Source organism: Silurus aristotelis (assembly GCF_946808225.1).
Source record: "Silurus aristotelis genome assembly, chromosome: 24".
Classification (NCBI taxonomy): domain Eukaryota; kingdom Metazoa; phylum Chordata; class Actinopteri; order Siluriformes; family Siluridae; genus Silurus; species Silurus aristotelis.
In genome coordinates, this window is record NC_139597.1 from 6,811,137 (window position 1) to 6,837,094 (window position 25,958).

The 25,958-nt window shown below is 38.9% G+C and overlaps 1 protein-coding gene across 29 annotated transcripts in view; it reads right to left on the bottom strand.

Annotated features, from left to right (window-relative positions):
* pcloa (piccolo presynaptic cytomatrix protein a) overlaps window positions 1-25,958 on the bottom strand; it is a 64,628-nt gene extending 38,670 nt beyond the window's left edge. For 28 of the 29 annotated variants that reach the window (XR_014531425.1, XM_083528764.1, XM_083528770.1 and 25 more), the window contains exons 1-3: window positions 19,232-19,746; window positions 14,398-14,959; window positions 10,193-11,104 (exon numbers count right to left, since the gene is read on the bottom strand). Coding sequence is in view for 28 of the 29 variants with exons in the window: in XM_083528764.1 (XP_083384890.1) it covers window positions 10,193-11,104; window positions 14,398-14,959; window positions 19,232-19,371 (1,614 nt within the window). In the remaining variant the exon portion in view is untranslated. Of the gene's footprint in view, window positions 1-10,192; window positions 11,105-14,397; window positions 14,960-19,231; window positions 19,747-25,731 lie in introns of those variants that run through there. The other variant, XM_083528755.1, reaches the window with a different exon arrangement.

The window sequence follows — 25,958 nt, forward strand, 5'->3', positions numbered from 1 at the left end:
CTGGGATTTCTGTGTCACAGCAGGGGTACTTGTAGAAACAATTATTTCACAGCCAATTCAAAGAGATAAGTAAATCTTTCAGCTTCTCCCGTTAGGGGTCGCCACAGCAGATCCTCCGCATGTTTGATTTGGCACATGTTTTTACGCCGGATGCCCTTCCTAACACAACCCTCCCCAATTTATCCGGGCTTGGGACCGGCACTGAAAGTGGCTGGGGTTGGTTCCCTGACCGGGGATTGAACCCGGGCCACAGCGGTGAGAGCGCCGCATCCTAACCACTAGACCAACAGGGAACCTCAAAGAAATAAGTAAATACTTGAACCAAAACAAATAAATATATAGATACCTAACTTGTGATTAGTATTAATATTATTTTGGCTGCTCCCGTTGCCACAGCAGAACATCCGTCTCCATATTGCTATGTCTTCTACATCTACATTCTACATTTTAAGCCAACCACCTGCATGTCTTTCCTTACCACATTTATAAATCTCCGCCTTGGACTTCCTCTTTTCCACCTGCCTGGCTGCTCCATCTTCAGCATTCTTCTACTGATATACCCCATGTCACTTCGCTGTACATGACCATCCCAAATTTCCCTCTCTCACATTGTCTCCAAAACATCCTACCTGCATGGTCCCTCTAATAAACTCATTTCTAATCCTGTCCATCCTCGTCACTCCCAATGAAAATCGCAGCATATTTAACTCTGCTACCTCCAGCTCCGCCTCCCTTCCTTTTGTCAATGCCACTCTCTCTAAAACATACAACATTGCAGGTCTTACCAAAGTCTTAGAATCTTTCCCTTTCACTGTTTCAGTTACCCTTCTATCATATCTATTAAAATTTCTAAACAAAATTGGTGAAGGCACAGAGATTGAGAGGGAGGGGTGAATGTCAGAGGATTTATGTGTATATGTGTATCATGGATGCTCCAAATAAAAACATGCACATATAGATAAATATATAGATATAGTGTGTGTGTGTGTGTGTGTGTGTGTGTGTGTGTGTGTGTGTGTGTGTGTGTATGTATGTATGTGTGTGTGTATGTATGTGTCACATAGATACTTTAAGACTTTTAGATATTTTACATGCTTTTAATTAACAAACTCAAACTTATGACTTCAGAATTAAAGCAAGATATCAACGATTGTTTACATATATTACAGAATATTTGCTAACCAACAGTTTGCACAAATAGCAGGTGGCTTTTAATATTATCCAGAATATACAATAAATATAATTAGCAATTCCATAAACTTATCTTTTGACACTAAGGCAAACACTGAAAAAGCAGCAATAATAACAGTTAGTTACGGTCTCTTATTTCCTTCATCATCTTATTCTTCATCTTCATCTTTTAACAGCCTGAAGTCAATGATGTCCTTGATTACAGGAGACATTTATTTCCCACATTTAGCACTTGCTTGGAACAAGAGATTCTGAGAAAATGTATGCATGAAATAAAATGATAAAAAGCTCTTTACATGGAACCGTTCAGGAAGTCAGCCATTTGAAGCAAACCTCTGAGGGAATTTTTATTTAGTGAGCTGGAATCGACAGTCAATTTGGATTTAAATGGCTAGAAAATGCCATCCTGAGGTATTGAACTTTAATAGTAGAAGGATTCAAATCATTAAGTTGAGCTGATGTCAGAAGGAGCACACGGAGTAAAATGTTCATATCGTGAAACAGAAGAAAAGCTTGAACACAACATCAGTGTGAAGTAAAGTGCGCATGCGGTTTCTTAGTTGTATTCTTAGATGCTTGACAGAAGTGAAGAAGGGCAGATGTGTTCACTCCCAGGAAGAGATTTCTGTCAAAAGAAAAAATGGGAACAAGTGTGTGTGTGTGTGTGTGTGTGTGTATGTATACGGCACGCGCATGTGTGTGCGAGTGTGAAGTCTGGCAGCAAATGTGGGAATAGGAGCTAAATTTACCCTCAGCCCTGGCACTGTGGCAGGCTTCTGCTCACCAATGCATTCCCTTTGGACCACAAGCTCTGTTCCCTGTTATGGTTCTGCATTATGAACTAAATCTGTTGGTGAAATAAGTTGTATGTATGTATATATATATATATATATATATATATATATATATATATATATATATATATATATATACATATACAGTGTCTGTTACACAGCTTGTATCTAAACTACCAAGAAAGTCATTGTTCGCTGTCTTCCTCCTTCCTGTCACAACAATTTCTCTCGAGAGTTTATCTTTTGGCATCGTCGTGTGTTTAAAAATCACCATCAGTGAAGCTTTTCTCCTGATGCCGTGCAGCTCAGAACACAGGTGAAGTGCGTTTTTTTATGCCCGGTTGTTTTCAGCATGACAAATGATTCGCACTTCCTGTAGACAGTCCAAGTGAGCCGCAGGTCAAACGTCAGAGGAACATCATCCATATTTATGATGTGGTGCGGCCCGATTCAGTGGGAGCGCATCTGATTTAATATAAAGAGTTTCATTGGTTCACCTGAAACCGTTCGGCAGTTTCATTGGTCTAATGTTTTGGGGCACAGTTTTTTGGCTTGGAGTTTGTGCAACCGTTAAAACCCCCGGAAAAATCCATAAATTAGCCGCTTCATTGTTTAAGCCATGGGTGTCAAAGCTTGGGGAAAAAGTAGCGACTTATAGTCCGGAAAATACGGTACATATAAATCTGCTACTTGCCTTAAAATCAGAACAACTGTTTGAGCTATATTAGCACCATTTGACTAAAGATTTTTAAGAATGAAGACGCTCATATTTGAGTTATATATGGTTTGTAGTTTTATATAAAGCTTAAAGATCGCAATTTTAAACTTTCAAGCAGGGTACTGTGTGCACTCGATAGAAAACAGTACACCTATTACAAGACACACTGACTACTTACAAAGATGGATGAAAAACAAAAACACAGGAAAACATGACATGACAGAATAGAGCTACAAAAAGCCAAATTTGACAGCAAAAGCTGAAATATTTTGAAATGGAAGTTGTTGTTCTTGGTTTCCTGGTTTTGAAGTAATGATGTGGAAAGTTTTATTTTAAAATATAAATAAAAAGAATCAAAAAGGTTTAATGCAAGACAGACTCACTGTCAGGTTCTCATTTTTTTTTTACCAACCTTCTAACTTCATTTTAATCTCTTATTTTTCTTCAGTCCCCCGTGCTTTTCTATTCACTTGTCACATCCGCTCCCCCTCCTGTCTTCCTTGCCTTATTATCAAACCGTGGTAGGTCTCAGTAAGGCAGCGACTTCCTGTTAGAATTTGTTTGGCACCACAGTGCATCCCTGGTGGGAGAGCACGTGTTGAGGGGGCACTTGATGCTTGACTGGATAAATCACTGACAGCTCTCTACAATCTACAAGCAAAGCTAAAGTGGATTTTAACTAATACTGGTACAGATCTACAATTTGCCCAATTAAAAAAAATCTATATAATAATAATAATAATAATAATAATAATAATAATCCCTGAAACTATTTATCATCACTGTAAGTCCAAAAAATCTCTCTCTCTCTCTCTCTCTCTCTCTCTCTCTCTCTCTCTCTCTCTCTCTCTCTCTCTCTCTCTCTCTCTCTCTCCTGCACCTTAAAAATATGGCTGGTTTCAAAACATCAGACAAAGGATGACACATGGTGGGCAGGAGTGTGTCAGGACTCAAAGTGGCTTTTGAGAATAAATTTAATGCATACAGTCTCACCGACACACTTTAACTACACATAATAAAAACTCAGCAACTTAAAGATGTCCAAACTCCCAGAATGCTCTCTCATCATTCACGCACAGACACTCTGAGAATGGCAGATGAAATAAAACAATAGTGCTATAAAGGATTGAAATATAGGCCTATGATGCTTTTTAAAATGGCTTATAAGGTTATAAAATAACATCCCACTGCATGGTTGGAATTAATCAACAGCTCTGTTGACAAAAGTAGCTCAATGGCCAATAAAACCAACAGAATACCAAACATTAAAATATGCCTAGACACCACAGTTAAAGGCTATTGTCATGATTAGCATTTCCAAATGAACTTTAAGCAACAAAGCAGCATTAAAATCAAAGTTTATCTTCTATACTGTCTTAAATAAGAATTTCTTTTTGACATACAACATTTTACATGCAGGAAGGAATATTTACAACTAATGTTAAGAATGGGATCAAGTGGGGAGAAAAGACCATTTCAAGTGTACGATGAAAAATCTAAAGGTTTTCAGGGATAGTGTCTATTTGGGATGAGTAAGGAATAGGATCTAATTTTATACAGCAAAACAAGACTTAAAGGCTTAAAGGCTGATTTGATTGTTTTAATAGTCCTGTCCAATAATTCTGTGGGAAAAGCATAAACCTGTCAACATCAATGATAATTTTACATATTGTGTTTGCCATTTTGATCAATTTAGACAGCCATCTGATGACTCCAACCATCCACACATAACTAATCTTGGATTATATAAATGAATTTCTCAATCTGAACAAAATCGTAATAGGGTTAAAACCAGAGACAGACTGAACAAACATTATTTGTTTACCAGACAGATGGGCTGATAGCCATGGCGATAGATACGGCGTTTGGACAGTTTCAGAAAGAGATGTCCACAAATGTGTGTACACATTACATGAAGTCGCCAAACTGACAGAAGGAGAAACTTGACCGTAGCTATGGGAACGGAGCTCACGCATTCAGACAGACAGAGCAGCTCTTGAGCAGCTTGAGAATGAAAGAAGGTTAAAGTCTCAGCACTCAGTATCAGCAAGACAGACAAATGTAAAATATCCTCTCAATTTGCATTCATAATCTGTTCATTTGAGGTTTCTTTCAATTTCACTACAATTGTCTGCAATGAGTGCACAGAAATTGTTCAGGACTGATGTGCCTCTCTCTCTCTGTAAAAAGGCACTACTTTATCTACTGTACCACAGTGTGTAGGATGTGTAAAAGGACTGGGGTATATGATAATATGATAATGCTGAAATGCTATTTATACCACAACTTCTAAATCCTTGATTCTTGTTGATTTTTCTAGAATTCTTTATAGACATCGATTTGATATGCAAATCACGGGTTGATTTCCATTTACTTATTCATATAAATTGTAATTTTTTTTAGGACACGTATTATGTATCATGGATGCTCCAAATAAACACATGCACATATAGATAAATAGATAGATATAGTGTGTGTGTGTGTGTGTGTGTGTGTGTGTGTGGGATTGTTCATGTTGTGTAGTTGTCTGACATCCATTCAGCATTTTTGGAAAGAGTCTCCAGTATCAGCATTATTTAACAGTAAATATGGATGCAGGATATGAAGGGAAGATCTGATATGTTGATCAAATGTTTAATGAATATTTTCACTGAGACTTGGTTGTCTGCAATATGAAATATAACTTTAATGTGAAATAAGAACTTTAAATGGATTAAAATATGATGCTGTATTCTATAAGAACTGCTGCTGTTTAATTAACATTAAATATATGCATCTTATTATTAAGTGCTGTTATTGGAAAATATTTAATTTTAAGGTCATAATAGGAACTCTTTACAGCAGACCTGTAAAATCAAGATCATGACTCATCCGCAGTTTAATTATTTGTCTAACTACTCTGACATCCAGAATACACCATGCTACTGCAACGATCCAGATCGGTTCCTTGCATCACATGTCAGTTTGGCATACTTGACTCACTTCCTGTAGTTCGGCTGAATCAGGGTCTCACTCCTCTCTCAGACTGGGTATTTTAGTTCACACCAGAGTGTGATTACACCTGCCTCTAACAAACCACAGAGAGTGGGTATTTGAACCAGTGTTTGATTCAGAGTGACTAAACACTCCATATGCGAGAATGCCTATAGAGAACCAGGCAGCCCTGAACAGGAGGCGGATGGGTCACAGTGGCTGGGAATGTGGGTGGAATCATAGAGGTTGGAAGCATCAGAACGGAGAAAGACATAAAAAAAAGACACAATATCTAAAGTACATTGCTGGGCATGTGGACAAGGTTGTGTACTAATAAACGAAAGCAGAGGCTTCGAAGTACTTGAGTGCAAGAGTATATTTTATTGTACCTAACTGAGTAAATATGGATAAAATAGATCATTAAAATTAAAGCTACTTTAGTTGTTCAGTTGTATTGCAATCTTACCTCTGTATTTCTAAAGAGACATATAAAATAAGCCTACAATATTAATGTATAAGAATATGGTTTTCAAGTACCTGAACCTGTTCCAGCAAGACAATGCCCCTGTGCACAAATAATTTATTTAACTTTGGAGTGTAAGATCTTGAGAAGCCAACTATAGCACTCCAACTTTAACCCTACTAAACCCCATTGGGATGAATCGTAATGCTGGCTGCATCCCAGGTGTGCTCAACCTACAACCACACCTGTGGCTGAATGAGCACAAATTTCATAAATCTAGTGGACTATCTTCTTAGAAGAGTGAAACTTATTATAACAGCAAATAGCACTAAAAGTAGAATGCAATGTTCAAAAAGCACATGGTCAGGCATCCAACTTTAGTCCATATAGTGTATGTATGCTAGATAAGTAGCAAACTTTTTGACAGCAGGACTCAGCAATAAGCTAGCTATGTAACCCCAACCTCTGAGCTGTTCTTTTTGATAACATTCTATAGGACTAGCTCTTTATTAGTATTTTACGTCGCTAATGCTACCTGTATGCGTTACCTATTTAAAACAGCACATAATGTGTTAGTTAGCTAGGTAGAAAAGTTTAGCTAGGTAGTACTTATCCTGGTTTGCTAATCATTTTGATGCTGTCAAGCTAATACAAAAAAGATAGTTAGGAGAGACGAGTTCTTGTAGAGGGGGAGTGGTGGCTCCAGCGGTTAAGGCGCTGGGTTGCCGATCGGCAGGTCTGGGGTTCAAGCCCTGGTATCGCCAAGCTGCCACTCTTGGGCCCTTGAGCAAGGCCCTTAACCCTCTATGCTCCGGGGGTCCCTTACGAGGGAAATATCAAGGTCCGTGACGTCGGAGTGACGTGGGGCCGCCTTCCCGTGGGCTCACCACCGGGAGGGACCGTAAGGGACGGTGCTGTGAGGATTGGGCAGCAGTCGAAGGCGGGGGCCTGCTTAGACTGCTGCCCCCACGACCCGGATTACGGATAAGCGGGAGAAAATGAATGAATGAATGAATGAATGAGTTCTTGTAGAAGTAAGATCAATTCTTTAGTGTGAGTGATAGTACAAGGAAATGAAAGAGATGAAAAACATCAGGTGGCCTGATCCTGATTTAAAGCCAGGAGCAGATGGCTAAAACACCCTGGGAGAGGCATCTAAACCATGGTCCAGCTCTACATGGGACTGCTGTGAAATCATCCAGCAACACTCATTGTAGCAGTGACACCTGATCCGCTGACTGGTTACTAGTTAGTTAGGCTTGATTGAAAAAAAAACAACCCAAAGAGATGCATGCAAATGGGGAGCTGTGGTGGCTTAGTGGCTAGGTCTTTGAGTTACAGAGCAAAAAGTTGTGTAGACATATCGTAGCCCCACGATCTACTCAGGATCCTTGAGCTAGAGAATCTTCATCTCAGATGTACATTTTCATTAGCGGCATTTAGCAGTTGCCCTTATCCAGAGCGACGTACAAAAGTGCTTTAAGTCTCTAGCAATGAAGATGTACCCTGCATCAGCCAAATGTACTGTGTTATTTTATCTTATCTAATGTATTACAATACTTTACTGTAATCGTGTTCATAACAGTTGTTTACTGTGCATTTTACAATACAGTAATCCTGCGCTTTACCGTGGTTCGAATCTGCACCACATAGCTAATTTGTTTTGCTGATTTTTCTCGCGGATAGCACAATAGACCAAAAAACTTATAGGGAATAGTTTTAATGGAGTTTTATGCTGAAATAATGAAATGTATTAATAAACATAGAATTCATTCATTCATTCATTCATTCATTTTCTCCCGCTTATCCGTAATTCGGGTCGCGGGGGCAGCAGTCTAAGCAGGCCCCCGCCTTCGACTGCTGCCCAATCCACACCTTACGGTCCCTCCTGCAGGTGGTGAGCCCACGGGAAGTAAACATAGAATTATTAATTATTAAATAAAGTAACATTTTAATACAGTACAGTACTGTATACATTGCATTTTTTGGGGTGGCTTTTGTTTATTGCGTTTTTTTTCGTTTATCGCAGGCGGTTTTGGAACATAACCACCGTGATAAATGGGGATTACTGTACTGGCAAAATATTATAGTGTAGTGTGAATGTTGGACCAAGACTGCAGATATAGAATTGAATGTAAATTGCAGAAGTGCGGTAGTCAAAAAAAGCAATCTCTGTTTATCTGAAAGAGACCAGCGCTCGCTTCTAATGTGCTTTCCTGTTATGCAATGGTTGTCTGAACTGTGTTTCATAACTGACTACTATGGGGACATGGCAGCGTTGCTATGCGCTGTCGCCATGGAGGAACAGCAGCAGTGAAGGCATGCATTTGGCACACGCTCCCTCCATCAAGGGGGCGAGGCACTAAAACCCGTCTGAACGAGCCATTAGGCTGCTCAGCCTTGCACAAGAGCACAGCCTGTTCAGCTGAGGGAGCATCTTAAAACACTTAGCTCAAAAACTAGCAGTAGACAAGCAGTTAAAATGGTAAGAGACGAGTATAAATAATGCTGTTATCTCACAATAAAGGCAATTCTCTGAATGTTCTTATTATGTAATCAGATACAGTTTATCAACACAGAGTATAAAAAAGGAAAAGGTTTTGTAAGGCATTACAGTTCTATTAAGGGAAAACCCCAAAGGAGAGGAAGAGTGGGGCCTCTGGGTAGACAAAGTGAAGAAAATGAGACAAAAGGGAAAAGCAAGCAGGGCAGGTAAATCTTGTCATCGCAGTATAAAACAAATACGGCCAGATTACCAAATGTTCCGCTCTCATAAAACCTCTAGGCCTTCTGATACACGTTAAATCCTGTTAGCATAAAAGGATTACAAACAAAAACATGTACACAGAGACATATGCACATGCAGGCGCTTCATAACACAAACGTACCAAAAAGTAGCAAATGTTTTTTGCTTATGTGGACGTATTGCCAACTGTGTAATATTAATGAATCATTGCCAATATGCATCATTGCCAATTAACCAATGTATCAAACACTCTTGCTTCTATGAAAGCACATCAACAACAAATTCACATACACAATCTGTTCAGCACTTAGCCAGGGGAAAGGAGATATGTCTAAAATAATGATCAGTCTATTCCTATAATTAGCAATGCCTTTACAACAGTATATTCCATATTAGAAGCCAGCAATCTAATAAAGGACCCTTCCAATCTTTTTAGTTAATTGGAAGCATATTAAAAGGGACATTCAGTGTAACCCTCACCACAAACGTACACTACATTACATCAATGGCACACTTTAAGATACCTCGACTAAGAACTACACTGAGAGCAGTGGTAGCAGTCACAAGTAAACAGGCAGTATTGGCCATGTGAGGTATTGGAGGATGTTCATGATTAGTGCAAATCAGATTAGCACACCTGAAATAGTTTAGGATTACAACAAGCAAGTCTGAGCAAAAGAAGGCTGAAAATCCCAGTACATGCTAGCACAATAAACCTAGCAGATGTGCTTTGTGACTTCATTTTTTATTCAAGAGTATGGAGCAAGGGTGGAGCTTTCTTAAAAACTGACCTCGAACACGAAATAAAACTAAAGTGTGTCTAATGTGGTGATGGAAAGATCGGACCATTTTAGTGGCTTGGTCCTTTAAATCTCATTCATCAAAATGATGAATTTTTTTTTATTGTTTATTTCATTTTGTTGCTTTTTACTCAGAAATTGAATAAAATTTTACATTTTCAATTACCAGATCCCCCAACATGTCTACATACATGACCTTTGACTATAGCTCCAATAATTTATATATACATTGGGTATATGGGAGTCCCTTGAGAAAAGAACGAACGACTCAGATTAGATTTACACAAAATTCCCATTCGTCCCTATTATGGGTTTATTTGGTTGTCCTGCTGGGCAAGCTGTTAAGAATTTTTCAATATGCATTAATTGTCAGTGACTGGTAAAATAAAAGAACTAAAAGCTGGTATTAGACTCATTATCTCATGAGAAATTTAAGCATATTGTTGCCTTTTCAAAGTACTTGATTTACACAGACTGTTAAAATTTTGACAGCAAAATACCACTTACCTCTGAGAGATGTGGCATGGGGTTGAAACCACAAAGGTTGCACACATATTTCTGGCACTCTGTACAGGTGCTGTAATTGGGTACATCCCCTGATCCCATGTTCAGTTCTATTTTACAGAGTGGACAGTTGGTTATGGGCTGAGGAGCTACTGTTTTTGCAGCCTCTGAGATGGGTTTATCTGCTAAAGACTTTCCATCAGTAGACCCAGGTTTAGGAGAAGCAGGCTCTTTAGAAGAACCTGGAGTAGATTTTGCTCCAGAGTCAATTGGGGAGTCAGGTGATGACACTGGAGGAGACTTTGGTTCTTCCCCAGTAATTAAGTTGGTGGCTGAGCTAAGGATTGATGAACCAAACCCAAACCTCTTTCCAGACACACCCTCAGTTGCCTGAGAAGTGGCCATGGGTGACTTGGGTGCAGTGCCACCTTGTGGTTTGGATGAGCTTCCGAAACCACTGAATAATTTCCCAGTAACTGACTCTGCAGGGCCTTTTTTCGTGTCTGTCAACCCTCCAAGACCAAAGCCTCCAAAAAAGCCACCTCCTTCTTGCTTTTTTACAGGAGATGGCTGAGGACTACCCACTGGACTTTGATCAGCTTTCTGAAGTGGAGGTGGCTTCTGTCCACCTTTTAGTCCAGGTTGAGCTTCCTGTTGTGCCCCTGGACCGGGAGTCTTCTCTTTGGGAGTTGGTGGAGGAGTGGCTCCTTTTGTATCTGATATGCTTTGCTGTTTTGTCAGCATTAAAGGCTTCTTCCCTGGTTCATCCTTTGAGTGCACCCCAGCTGGTGGTTCCTTCTTCTGTGGGGATGGAGGAGCCGAGCTCTGCTTGGGTTTCATCATTGGAGGGCCCGGAGGCTCCATTCCCCCCATTGCTCTTTGCATTTGGCAGTTTAGACATAGCCACTCTTTACCCTGTGAAAAAAAATCAAAAACAGTAACAGATAAGGGCATCTAAAAACATACTAGAAACAAAACCCATACATGACAACTATAAGCAATTTTATGAACAGAGCCTGTTTAAATTTCCCCTCATTAAACTATAATGCACAGAAGATTGCATTTCCAATCGGTGAGGCATAAGTCCAGGGGTTAGGTATTCATAGGGCTAATAGAGTGTTATTCTAGATGAGGTGCAATATAACAGTGTAAACTTATTAACATTATCAAGGTCATGCTTGTATGGAAGCAAAATGTCAGCTTAAATAATGCGTTATAATATCTGTTTATAAGAACATTTTGCATGCTAATGCACAGGGTCCGCTGTTACATCTATACTGCATGTTACGAGGCATTATGGCATACGTTTTTATTTCCAAATGAAATTGAATTTACATTTAAAAGAAGTTTCAAAGAAAAGTTCAGATCAGTCAAACAATGAATGGCATGACACATGATTTATGTGTTATATATTAATAAATAAACACTGAAATACACTGAAAGCAAAAGTATTATATGCTGCAGACTAAACCAGAGCCTCTGTTTTTGCACACATAAACACTGTTTATTTGGACAGTTAATAATATAATGCAACCTATTTTTATATTGTATAATCGTAATCCTTAATAATGTGTTATGAGCATGTTTATTATAATAATAATGACATAATATGACATTAATGATGACATACTGTAGACAATGTACTGTACTCTTTCTCACTATACACACACACACACACACACACACACACACACACACACACACACACACACACACACACACATATATTTATTTATATCATATTTCACAAAAGTGAGTACACCCCTCGCATTTCAGCAACCATTTTAGTATATCTTCTCAAGGGACAATACTCTTCTTCTTCTTCTTCTTCTTCTTCTTCTTCTATCGGCTTCTCTCAGTAGGGGTCACCACAGCGGATCATCCTTCTCCATACCCACCTGTCCTTTACATCTGCCTCTTTCAACCCAACTGCCTGCATGTCTTCCTTCACCACATCCATAAACCTCCTCCTTGGTCTTCCTCTTTTCCTTTTTCCTGGCGGCTCCATCCTCAGCATTCTCACCGATATACCCCATTTTCCTCCTCTGCACATGTCCAAACCATCTCAATCACGCCTCCCTCACCTTGTTTTCAAAACATCCTACATGCGCTGTCCCTCTAATAAACTAATTTCTAATCCTGTCCATCGTCGTCACTCCCAACGAAAACCTCAACATCTTCAGCTCTGCTACCTCCAGCTCCACCTCCTGTCGTTTATTTAATGTCACTGTCTCTAAACCATACAACATCGCAGGTCTCACCAAAGTCCTATAAACTTTCCCTTTCACTCTCGCAGGTACCCTTCGATCACAAATCAATTCCGACACTCTACTCCACCCACTCCACCCTGCCTGCACTCTTTTCTTCACTTCTCTAACACAATCTCCATTACATTGCACTGTTGACCCCAGGTACCTAAACTCATCTACCTTCTACACCGCTTCTCCCTGCAACCATACCACTCCACTGCCCTACCTCTCATTCACACACATGTACTCTGTCTTACTCCTACTGACTTTCAATCCCCTTTTCTCCTGCACGTTCATTCCCCTTTCCTCCACCTCTCCAGGCTCTTCTCCACCTGCTCCCTACTTTCACCACAAATCACAATATCATCCGCAAACATCATAGTCGACAGAGACCCCAATACTATAGAAATTAAATTTGAATATTTGAGAGTATAGTAGTATAGTAGTACAGATTTTCTGTCCTCTAAAAATAACTCAACATACAACCATTATTGTCTAAATAGTTGGCAAAAAAGTAAGTACACCCTGAGGGATAACAGCTGTATATCACAAAGGTTGGGTTCCCTCGCAAGGGTTGATCAAAGAAATTGATTCCTCATGCTGTGTGTCGGGTGCAGAATCTGGCTTAAAAAATAAACAAACACGAGTGCTACCAGCATTGCTTTAGAGGTTGTAGAAGCAGAAAGTCAGCTTGTCAGTGCTCAGACCATACGCCACACACTGCAACAAGTCGGTTTGCATGGCCGTCGTCCCAGAAGGATGCCACTTCTGAAGCTGGCTCACAAGAAAGCCTGCAAGAAGTTTGCTAAAGACAACCTGTCCAAAAGCATGAATTACTGGAACCATGTCCTGTAGTCTGATAAAACTAAACTTGTTTGGCTCAGATGGTGTCCAGCATTTGTAGTAACGCCATGGTGAGGAGTACCAAGAAAATTGTGTCTTGCCTACAGTCAAGCATGGTGGTAGCATCATGGTCTGGGGCTGCAGGAGTGCTGCTGGTACTGGGGAGCTGAGTGAAACATGGACTTCAACATGTACTGTGACATTCTAAAGCAGAACATGATGCTCTCCCTTCAGAAACTGGGTCAAACAGCAGGTTTTCAGCATTAAAACAGCCACAAACACACCGCTAAGATGACAACTGCCCTGCTGAAGGTGAAGGTGATGGAATGGATAAGTATGTCTCCAGATCTGAACCCAGTTATTTTGACAAAGTTACAATCCAAATCCGCCAGCGATCAACAAAAAACACGATAAACAAAAATAATATTTTATGTATACACTCAGTATATACTCTACTGTATTAACATTTTACATCATTTTATAATTAATAATTATATTTGTATTAATAAATTTCATTATTTCAACATAAATCTCCCTTTTGTTTTTATTTTACTCTTGTTTTTATTTCAACATAAAAACAATTCCCTATAGGTTATCTTATTCCCTATATAAGTCGCTATCCATGAGAGACCGGGAAAATCAGCCAAACAAATTAGTTATATGTGGGGTGTATATATTATATATTATATATATATTATTAGTATGTGTGGGGTGTACTCAATTTTGTGAGATACTATATATATATATATATATATATATATATATATATATATATATATATATATATATATATATATATATATATAAACATTATTTCAAGTGACTTGATATTTTTGACCAGATTTCAAAATAAGTGCATTAGAAGAATTTTCTAAAGTGCACTTCCTGTGAGGATGATATGAATCACCACAATAATCTTCCCCCGCAGTCCACAGTCACTTTTACCTCTGACTAAAGGAGAACAATACAGGTGGTAGCTTCATAAATCCTGGTAAGCATTCCTTATAATCAAATGCTTCCAAGCTTTAAAAACAGTATATTATACTATCAATTAACTCTAGACTTTGGTGTATTGGTTTATTTATTTATTTATTAAGGTTCATGTGTGAATCTTACCTCTGAGTCAGGAGGACTAAATCCACAGAGACTGCACACCTGTTGTTTGCATTGTGTGCAGGTGCTGTAGTTGGGGGGCTGGTCTTTGGCCTGCACGTTCAGCTCAGTGGTATTACATAGAGGACATAGTTGTCCACCAGGCTTTCCAGTTCCACTAGCAGGCTTTCCACCAGGAGGCTTTCCTCCAGGCCCCTGTGGAACAGCTCCTTGCTTCTGCCCTGGTGGTCCTTGTCCTTTGGATGAACCCTGCTGTGGGCCAGGGGGTTTCTGCCCCTGTTTGGCTGCAACATCTTCATCGTCACCAAAAAGGCTGAATTTAGGAATGCTGGCAGAGGAGACAGCTGAAGAAACCCCACTCAGAAACGATGAGGAGAACATGCCGGTGCGAGGCTGCTCAGGGTCTTTGGGCTCTTGCCGAAAGCGGGACTCAAGAAGGCTCAGGGATGAAGGACTGCGGCCTGGCTTTGGCTTGGAAGGAGGACCCTCTCCAAACGCGTCTACTGTTCGACTCTTACTGAGGCCCCCCGAACCTCTTCCTCCAGATGGCTGATGCTCTGAAGACCTGTAAGTAAACAAATAAGTGGTAAATTAATGTTCACTGGTAAGAATTGAGATTGGTGGGTTATTGCATAAACCTAAATAAAATATTTAAACAAATGTAGACCGAATGTGGACAAATGATCCAGACTTATTGATTACTAATGGCAGACTATATGAACCAGCATCTATACTAGACACTGCATGACAAAGTAAAGTTTATTGAAAATACAAGCATTTCTTGGATTAAACATTCTACATCAACAACCCATACAAACAAAGGCTTTAATCATCACCTAAAAAAATACTTATACAATCATGGTCAAAAATACTTTGCACCCTTGCAATTCTGTAAGAAAATTATTCCAATTGCAAATTTGGGTGTTGTTTTTTCTGCTGCTACAACACAAAAAAAACACATAAGAAAAGTCAAACTTGAAAAGATTTCACACAGAACTCAAAATTGTACTAGACAAAATTATTGGCATCTTGTCAAAATTGTAAGAAATAATTGCTTTTTAAGCATGTGATACTCCTATAATTTGTATTTAGACACACCTGTGGCAAGTAACAGGTGTGGGCAATATAGTAATCACACATGCAACCAGTTAAATTGGGAAAAAATTGACCTTTGTGTTGTGTGTCACACTGAGCATGGAGAGAAAGGAGTGTAAAGGGTTTGTGAATTTCAGAGAATAAATTGTGAAAAAAACACGGACAATCTCAAGGCTGCAAGTCCATCTCCAGAGATCTTAATGTTCCTGTGTCCACTGTGCACAATATCATCAAGAGGTTAACAGCCCATGGCACTGTAGCAAACCTCCCTGGACATAGACTAAAGAGCAAAATTAATGAAAAATTACAACAAAGGACTTTTCGAATGGTGGATAAAGAACCCTGATTAACTTCCAAACAAATTCAAGCTGATCTGCAAACAAAGGGTACAGCAGTGTCAGTTTACACTATCCGTCGCCATATGAATGAAAAGCTGCTATGGTTGGAGAACTAGAAGGAGACTGGAGCAAGATTGGAGTTTGCTAAAACTTGTGTGACAAAACCACAATCCTTCTGGAAAAATGTACTGTGAACAGATGAGACAAAAGTAGAGCTTTTTAATAAAGGACATTATGGCACTATTTACAGAAAAAGAAAAGAAAAGAAAAGAAAAGAAAAGAAAAGAAAAGAAAAGAAAAAGAAAAAAAAAGAAAAGAAAAAAAAAGAAAAGAAAAGAAACGTATAATAAAATCTGTTGATTACCAAAGAAGTTTGGGGTGCAATGTAGTGACCAGTGTCAGAAAGCTGCCAGCAATGAGTACAGATTTGAAGCCCATAGAACACCTGTGGAGAGCTCTCAAAACACCAGATGGAAGAAGGCATCCTTCAAATCTGAATGACTGGAGCAGTTTGCAAAAGAGTAGTCCAAAATTCCAGTAGAGAGGTGTAAGAAACTCATTCATGGTTACAGGAAGCAATTGATTTCAGTTATTTTTCCAAAGGGGGTGCTATCAAATATTAAGTTAAGGGTGCCAATAATTTTGTCCAGTGCATTTTTTGGGGTTATGTGTGGAATTGTATCAGATTTGACTTTTCTTCTCTGGTTTTTTACGTTGTTCAAATGCTTAAAAAAAGAATAATTTTGAGTACCAAAACATTTGCAACTCCAACAATTTTCTGACAGAATTGCAAGGGTGCTGATATTTTTGGCCATTACTATATATGACCTGCTTCAGAGAAACCCAAAACTCTTAGGAAAATATCCAGTCTCTACCATGATAATTACCAGTGTGGCAGAAACTGGATATATTAATGTGCTGTGGCATAAATAAACATGTTGTGGTGTTTCTTATTAGATAATAATTAACAGCAACTCTTCTGTACAGCTCTTTATTTCATTACTGATTATTTCCTTTAACAAATATCCTTATAGGTGTTTATTCCTTACAAATAATCTGCCCCAGTATATGGCGCCATACACTGTTATAAAAACCTCAGCCCAGAGTTTGTCTAAAACTACTTAAACATATGCCTAATGATTAGTTCAGCAGTTGGATGGTCTTAACTGTCACTTCAAATCAATAGATACTTCCTTCTGACCAATACCTCATTCAGGCACATTGATATGCACTCTTAATGCAGTTATGTGCAAAATTTTACCCCTAAGAATCATTATGGAATCTGAATCCACAATGATCTTTGTAAAAATATGCTGCATGACACTCTCCACTGTAAAATACTAATGCTTTCTCACTTTGACAGAAAATCACTTATGGAAATTATTTTGCACCAAAGATATTTGCTAACAAAATAGTATATATTTCATCTAACATCTAGATATAGATGCTGCAAACATAAAATATACTAAGTCTAACTTGTGTGTACCTTAGTTAATTTGTTTGTGGACCTGATTAAAGATGCCTTTTACATGATATAATAAATCATCTAAACATGCATTGTGTTGATGAGACAAACCATGCATTAAAAACAGAAGCCAGCTAATTTCTTATAACATGCCACCATCAGAAGTTTAAGGATGCCAAATATATACCAACACTAAGAAATCTGAGTTTTATCAAACTGTTTCATTTAGAAAGTTTAATAAGCACCCTTTTATTTGGCAAAGCGTATTTATTGTATATATTTTAAAGAAAAGATTTAAAAATTATTATTGAGCTCCTGTTAAATATCTTAATTTTTAAATATTTATCTTTTCAATGATTTCCCTACAATGGAATTTAGAGTGCAAAAAGTGAGACAGTACATAAAAAAACAGGGTTTGCTAAGGTTGGAGTAGATGAGCTTGATCACCCTGCTATCAGCCCTGCTCTCAATCCCACGGAATACTTTTTGGATGAACTGGAATGCTGACTACTCAACAAGCCTCCTCACGCAAAATCAGTGCCTGAGTTCACTAATACTCTTGCGTCTGAATGGGTAAAATTTTCCCCAGCCACATTCCAAAATCTAATGGAAAGCCTTTGCACTGAGTGTAGCACTGCAAAATTATATTTTGTAATTTGAAGCAAACAAACAGCAAAATTATGAAAAAAAAGGACATCACATTTTTTATATACATTTTAATTAATTAATTTATATTTGCATATTTTCTGACACTGTCTCTCTCTGAGACTTAGCATGTGCACTGATTTAGAGTTCTCCACACATCATAGGAAAGATTTTCAGCACCATGGAGAGCAACCTTCCAGGCATCACAGGCTGCTCTCAGTCATCGTTGCTGCCTTATAACCTTCGATCCTCACCGCCCTCAGATGTAACACTACACTATACATCCTTTAGAGAGAAAGAGAGTGAAAGGGTGAGAGAGAGAGATAGATAGAGAGAGAGAGAGAGAGAGAGAGAGAGAGAGAGAGAGAGAGAGAGAGCGCCATGGCGCGTCACGGCATTCCTGATTCCTGCTCGCCGTGCTATATATAGAGTTTTTAACATTTATATCCCCTCCCCTTCTTTTCTCGCTCAACACAATTCTCCAAAACACAGGATCATTTTCATACTGAAAATGCCTTTTTGGTGGCATCACAGTTTAAATCACTCTCTCTTTTCTTTGCATTAGATGTGATATTTTTGTTTTGTCGTTTTGCGTCTTATTCCAAGCCAGTGGTTTCCAAAGCAGCGTATGACATCACTCACCCAGCCCGTAAAAAAGGGGCTGTGTGTAACACGGAGAAAGCGAAGGCCAATCACCTCCAAATCGACAAATAATCGGGGGGTGGGGGGAGTCGGGGCATGAAAGGAAAGGTGTCAAAGATTTAAAAAGATAATGTGCCTTTTTTTTTTTTTTTTGAACCAGAATACGAGTATGTGATGAATTCTGGGGGAAATGGAGTGTTTAATCCAGTCGAATCTTGGAAAGGTGTGTGTGGTTTATTTTAGGTACGAAGCAGGGGCACTCCTTCCTTGCTATGCTTTCTGTTTGTGGGCAAGATGTTTGGGATCTTAAGGCGTAAAGTGGACTGAACAGATAATCACAACGAACCTAAACATTTTTGTGGTTTTGGTGCAGTAGTCTGTTGGCAGATTGGGATTATGCATTTATAAAGTGTGTGTGTGTGTGTGTGTGTGTGTGTGTGTGTGTGTGTGTGTGTGTGTGTGTGTGTGTGTGTGTGCTGGGTTTGCCCTGTCGTGAGATGCCAACCTGCAGAAAGCCCGTGCAAAAGACAACGCACAAATCACAAACACACATATTTACGCACGCGCACATACATACACACGGTCGGGCGTAGTAGAGCTGCGCATCCCTCCAACACCTATAACGCCCTCCCACCCGGAATAAACAACTCGCCTGGCCTGCGCCTCTGCCATGGTGCTCACGAGCTTCCTCCGCTCCTCCTCGCTCAGGCGGCTGAGCTCCTCCTCTGGTCCAGTGAGCTCCCCGGCGGCCAATGCGCCGTCGCCACCCTCCATGCTCGCCTCGTTCCCCATGATCGAACCCTCTTTCCCTTCCTGGAGATACTTTCCCTTTCAGAGATCCGGATTCACAGGTCGGAAGAAGACTGTGAGGTCGGCTCTCCACGGCATGTTACACCGTCGTCACAGCCGTATGCGCCCGGCTCGTCGTCCGAGATCACGGTTTAATAACGCGCATCTCTGCGTGCTTTTGTTTGTTTTTTTTGTGTGTATTTTTGGTACCGAGAGCGCTGCCTCTCTGCGCTGCCTCTCTGCTGGTCCTTGCCTCTCTATGACTGCAGTGCGCATGCGCCAACCATGGCGAGCCCTCGCGAAGGAGAAGAGAAATTAAAGGCGACCAGCTGCGTTATACCCAGCACCCCCTACCCACACCCACCCCATCCACCCCAAACAAGTCGCATACTGTAATCTTCCAAAATGCTGTGTCCAGAGTAAATAACTAATGTCTTAATTAGCTACTGCCTACCTAGTGTTTTTCTTCATTATAGGGTATTATCAGTTTAAATCTGGCGAGGTGCCTCATTAATTTGCCACCGCCACACCTTATTAAAATAGGTGAATAAATCTGGATAGGATAGGATAGGATAGGATAGGATAGGATAGGATAGGATAGGATAGGATAGGATAGGTTAGGGTAGAATGTATAACATTCTATATTCTATGACTAACTTGATTAATGTTTACACAATTAAAAAATATAACAAAATATTTTCATTTCAGATAATTATGCATTTAAAAATGCCTTTTCCCCACTTTTTGCCAGCTCAGTAATCCTCTGATCAAAGGTTTTCAGTTCAAATTCCACTTCCACTGTTGGATCCTTGAGCAACAACCTTAATCCTTAACATCTCACTTATACTGTTTCCTGGATAACATTCATGCATGTTAGCTAGAACACTGAGGAACATTCCCAAAGTTGTAACTTGCACACACCCTTAGTCATCGCTCATAAGGTTTGAAGAGTGAGTCACATCTCAATAGTTTCAATCACCAAACAGCCGCAGAGATTGCACACTCGTGACTACATCTACTCACAGGCATACAAATCCCACTCAGTATGCTCCTCCAGTCCTTAAATTCCATATAGCCACATCTACAAAAGAGTGGCTGACGTAGAGGAGAGTAGACTCCAAAGATTGTGGTGAAGTCAAAAGATAGATGATATTGAGGGAGATTGTAAATTCTAAATCTGTCTTTATTATTTTTATTATTATTAATCATTATTAATATTATTATGAGTAATATTTTACAATTCTTTAAAATAATTTAATTAGCCTCAACATCAATGCAACAAACCTCTAGTCACAGGTACAAAATGTAGTACGCATACCTTGATGTCGAATGTTTAATATATAAAGTTACAATTAGAACTTCTATATCTAAATGGTGTTAGTGAGTTTATTAAAAACATTAATAAACCAACATGAATAACAGAGAGCTGACTGAAGAAAAGCAAACATGTGGAAGTTAAAAAAAGGAGAGAAAATTTACTAAAGCCATTGCACAAGAAACGAACACAACCAATATAACAATTTGTAATGATTTAAAAAAAGAAAGCAACTACTATGGTCTGGTTTGACAAACAGATCTCTAACATGTCAGCCAAGGAAACAACAGCAGCTAATAGAGAACATCATCATCAGGTGTGAAGGTATCACAATTCACTGCTTGCAGAAGACTTTTCTAACAGAAATATAATTCAAGTCAAGTCAAGTCAAGTTTATTTCTATAGTGCTTTTCACAACATACATTGTCTCTAAGCACCTTTACAGATTTTTAAAAGTTAAGGTGAATGGTGTGTGTTTATCCCTGATGAACAGCCATGGCGATCAAGAGTGACATCAAGAGTGTGATTATAAATATTCAAACAATACAGAACACTCGAGAGTAAGAACTAAAGATAAAGAATTAAAGAAGTCGTACCACAAGAAGCAATCCACTTATCAGCAGTAAGCATCAGATGGTTATACTGAAATATAGCAATGAACAGTTCTGGAGCCAAGACTAACTTCTAACAAAAGTGTGAAGAAAAAAATTATCTGTGCATGATCCAAAACCTACAACTCATGGATCAATCATGGAGGAGGCAGTGTAATTATTGCCTGGCAGCTTCTGAAATAATAAATCACTACAGTACAATGGTAACAACTCAATGACTTCAGAAGTCTACAGAAAAATTCTGTCTATCAACATACACAGATATGAAGCAAGACAATGATGTAAAATACACCACCACACCAAAAGGCTTTAATCAGTAAATTAGCCTTGCTGTTCTAATGCATTCGGAAGGTTTTTCAAGGTTTTTCAAGTTTTCAATTGTCCAGTTTTTGGGAAGCCCCATGCGCACTATAGCCACAGCTTTCTGTTTTGGCTATAGTTCTGTTCTGACAGAAGTGGAACCCGATGTGCTCTTCTGCTAACCACAGTTGTACTGAGTGGTTATACGAGACACTTTTGGCTTTCTTTCAGCTTGAACCACTTTTCCCATTCTTCATTGACCTATCTCATCAAAAAGGCAATTCTGTCCAGAGATCTGCAGCTTACTGAGAACACAGAGATCACACAATTGACTGATAAGATAACCGCATAAGGTGTACTGGTCCTCCCATTAAAATAAAAGCATTATGATTTAAAGTCTTAACTCATTGATTTTCAGTGCAGAACAGATTGTGTCTATGGAGAACCCTGAGAGTCTACACATCTCAAACCAACTTTCCTCCATAGAATTGCAATCTACACTAATAGCTGTGGGATATTTACTAACCAAGGGATATCACGACATACAGGTACCTAAATGTATAGTGTATTATACCTGTGTTCCTATGTCAGTATACTTTATTAAAATAAAATTAAACTTAACTTAAACTTAAAATAGTGGGGGGAGTCAATTCTCCCTTGACAAAAGAAGTTCTAGGGTTAATTCCTCTATCTGACTTAAATAGAGCCACATAATAGCCTCTAAAAGTTTGGAAACACATTTATTTTGAGAAACACATGCATGTTAATTTTGTTTAAAAGGTATATTAATAGTATGAAGGTTTACATTGACCAAACAAATATATAAGTGTACAGATGTTCACATCATAACCTTATGTTTCAGAACATATGATCACATGCACATTATCAACTTGTGCTGTTAATATCATGAACAGCAGCTACGCTAATTCCTCTCCACTGCTTCTCTTTCTCTCCCCATCCCGAGGCATCCTGAGGTTTGGCCAGCTCCAGTCACTTCCCACCTCATGAAGATTATGCACCTTTGAAGAAGTAGATGCCGAACTCGCAAACATCCCCTACCATCTAGGGACGTACCAGTGCCAATTGGATCCCACTTCCTGTGTGGAGTTTTGACATTGGACCTCCTGGAGTGTTTAAAGACTCTGGCATGGAAAAGCTGGTGCTGATCTGTAATGATCACAAATGTTGAGCTCAGTAGTTCCTAGTTTTATAACCATAAAGACTGTAGAAGACTGTAGAAAGAACATTACTTATAATCTTATACTCCAGTGCTCATTTTAGTTCTCTCTCTCCAGTGTTCTGTATTGTTGAAAGATTTATGATCAAACTCTTGATGTCACCCAAATTAGGATGGGTTTCCCTTTTGAGTCTGGTTCCTCTCAAGGTTTCTTCTTCATAACATCTAAGGTAGTTTTTCCTTGCCACAGTCGCCACTGCTGCTCATCAGGGATAAATGCACACCATTCACCTTGACTGTTGATTTCTGTAAAGCTGCTTTAAGACAATGTCTGACTTGACTTGACTTGATTAGATGTTAAACTTTTTTTCCTTCCTTACCAAGAAAAACAGCTTTACACACTCTTCCGCTGAAACATTCAGCTGAAATACTTTGAAATGCTTTATGTAAAACTTGTCAAAGTCAAAGTTGTGTCCTTGACAAGTTGAATATTTCTTTTGGACCTTGTGATCCACTTAATCCCAGAGCAGTTCAAAAGGATTTAGGTGTGGTGACTGGGCAGGCCGTTCTATAATATACCCCAGCCGACTGTCAAGTCTCTAAATGTCACTTAAAGATCTTGGGCATATGCTTCAGTTCACTGTCTTGTTGTATGGTGATGTTGATTTAAATTCCATCTGAATTGCATGGCATTGAAAAACAGAATGGTACCAATGGGGAGTGGTATCTCAGTGGTTGAGGTGCTGGGATACTGACTGGAAGGTCAGGGGTTTAAGCCATGGATTTGCCTTGAGAAAGGCTCTTAACCCTCTATGCTCCAGGGGCGCTGTATCATGGCTGACCCTTTGCTTTGAACAAGCTGAGATATGCAACAAAAAAAAATGTCACTGTGCTGTAATGCATATGTGACAAATAAGGCTATTCTTTTTTTTTATGTTATTCCTGTATTCCTTTCACCCAGAAGTCGCCAACCTTTTCTTCTCCAAAACAAACCCACACCATTAAATTTCCACCTCAATGTTTGACTGTGGTTGTGAGACAGTCTTTTAAAATCTTTTCTCCTCTTCTCTGTTCTTCTGTTAAAGTAAAAAATGTCAAACATTGTGGACTTATCCGTCCACAGAACTTTCTTCCAGTCATTCACTGCCCAATTCTTGTGTGTTTCTGCATTTTACCAAGTTTGTTAAATTGAAACCATAGGAGCGTGCATGGGTTTCAAAAATGATAAAAGACTAGGTGTATCCAACCTTGTGACAGTAAGTAAAGCACAATGGTGCATAGCCAATGATGTGCTGGCATGATCTATTACCAACTGGAAATTGTATATTACACCAATTTAAAAAAAAATTATAATTAGTAAGTTTCTGTTACTATTTATACATTATAGAAGCTGTAATGTATTACTTTGAGACTGGAGACCGGAGATGTTAAATGTCACCTTACAGGAAACTTTACAATATCATTAATTACAGATGCAATAAATGTTCATGAAATGATAAACATGTTCATGGATGATGTACTTTGTCACTATAGAAACATATCAGAGTTATAACTCTTATAACTCCAACTATTGTAGGTTTGTACAACACCTTTTGACCACCAAAATCAAGAATTCAGTTGTCTCACATAAATCGTATAATTTATTAAATTGTAATGAACACTTGTGCCAGTTCCATTATAACTCCATGAGAGTGTTTATATGCACACTCTCTAGAGTCTGTTGTTCATGTCGTGCTGGAAAATTTCACGAGGCAGCCTCGGGATGATCTATGCAGTCTATGACACCAGACACCTACTAAAATAATCTGTTATAAATATTTATGAAGGTATTTTAATTGTCACAAAGGGCTTATGTAGGTGTCATATAGCCCTGATTGGTTAAACACTATCCATGTGTAACATGTTATTAAAAATTTTGCATCTGTGAAAAGTTCATGGCCACAGCAGCCATATTAAAGCCAGACTCTCCAGAACTCTCTTGAAAGAATATATATTTCTCTGAAAAGATTAAATTTTTGCATGACACATGAATGTTGCTGACATGCAGACAAACTGAATGTCATCTGCACATTCAGTTGAGCATGAACACATGCCTTAGAAACCCACTGAAAGCAGCAGATGCATCTCAATTGACACACCTTTGATAAAAAAATGTCACCAAAAGTAAATGTAACTCCATTCACCTCACTTATCAGATGGATGATTGAGGATATTGCTTTTTTAAAGCTCAAGGGTTAAGTTGTACTTTCTGTGTCCGGGTTGAGAACATCCCACTGGGCCTTATCTGTGTTAAAGAGCAAGAAAGCCCTCAGCCAATCAGTTAAAGAGGTCTAAATGTATTAACATCAGGCTAAGCTGCCCATTAGCATTATCTGCTGTTAGCACAAGGAATACTATCACAGAACCTAATCCATGATGTCCGTTTTTACTGCATATTTCTATCGATCTCAGTAGTGCAATACTACTATAGTGTTTATGAAGTGGAAAGTTCACTGCCTTGCCTGATGAAAAAGGCAACCGCAGTTACCACATATATGCGTGTCTGACATATTTGGTGTATGCATGCGTGAGTGCATACAGTTCACTTCATGAGAAGTGTGTAACCGAAGCCTGACACCTGATCACACACACCATGACCTTCATTAAAATTTGAATATGCACCACTATAGCCTGAATATTGTGTGAGGTGGACAATGAATTACAATAGTCCAATTTTAACACTAAGTGTCTAAGTCATTTGTGGAACACTAACACAAACATACTAGCATTAAAAAGTTCTGGAGCATTATGCAGTATTTCTGTTTATAACATCAGTACTTACGGTGCATACAAACTGAATATATAGCAACAACAATCAAATACAGTATATCTATGTATAGAAACACAACATACAAGACTATGTTAGAAGAAAAAGCATATACTGAGAAGTATACAAAACGTAATACTTTCTGATCACATACCTTTACAATGTTCAGGGACTCTTCCATATATGCATAACTGTACATGGAGAAGTTTCCATCAGCCTAGCTTTCCAGATCTGGTGTTTCATTTGTAGTGTTTTCTCCTGATCCTTGCAAACCCACCAGTTCCATGCTGCTGATTCCAGCCTTAACGTCCTGCTCTGCTGCTGATGACAACTGAAGAACGCTTGACAAAAATAGTCTCTTAAAGGGATAGAGAGGTGTGT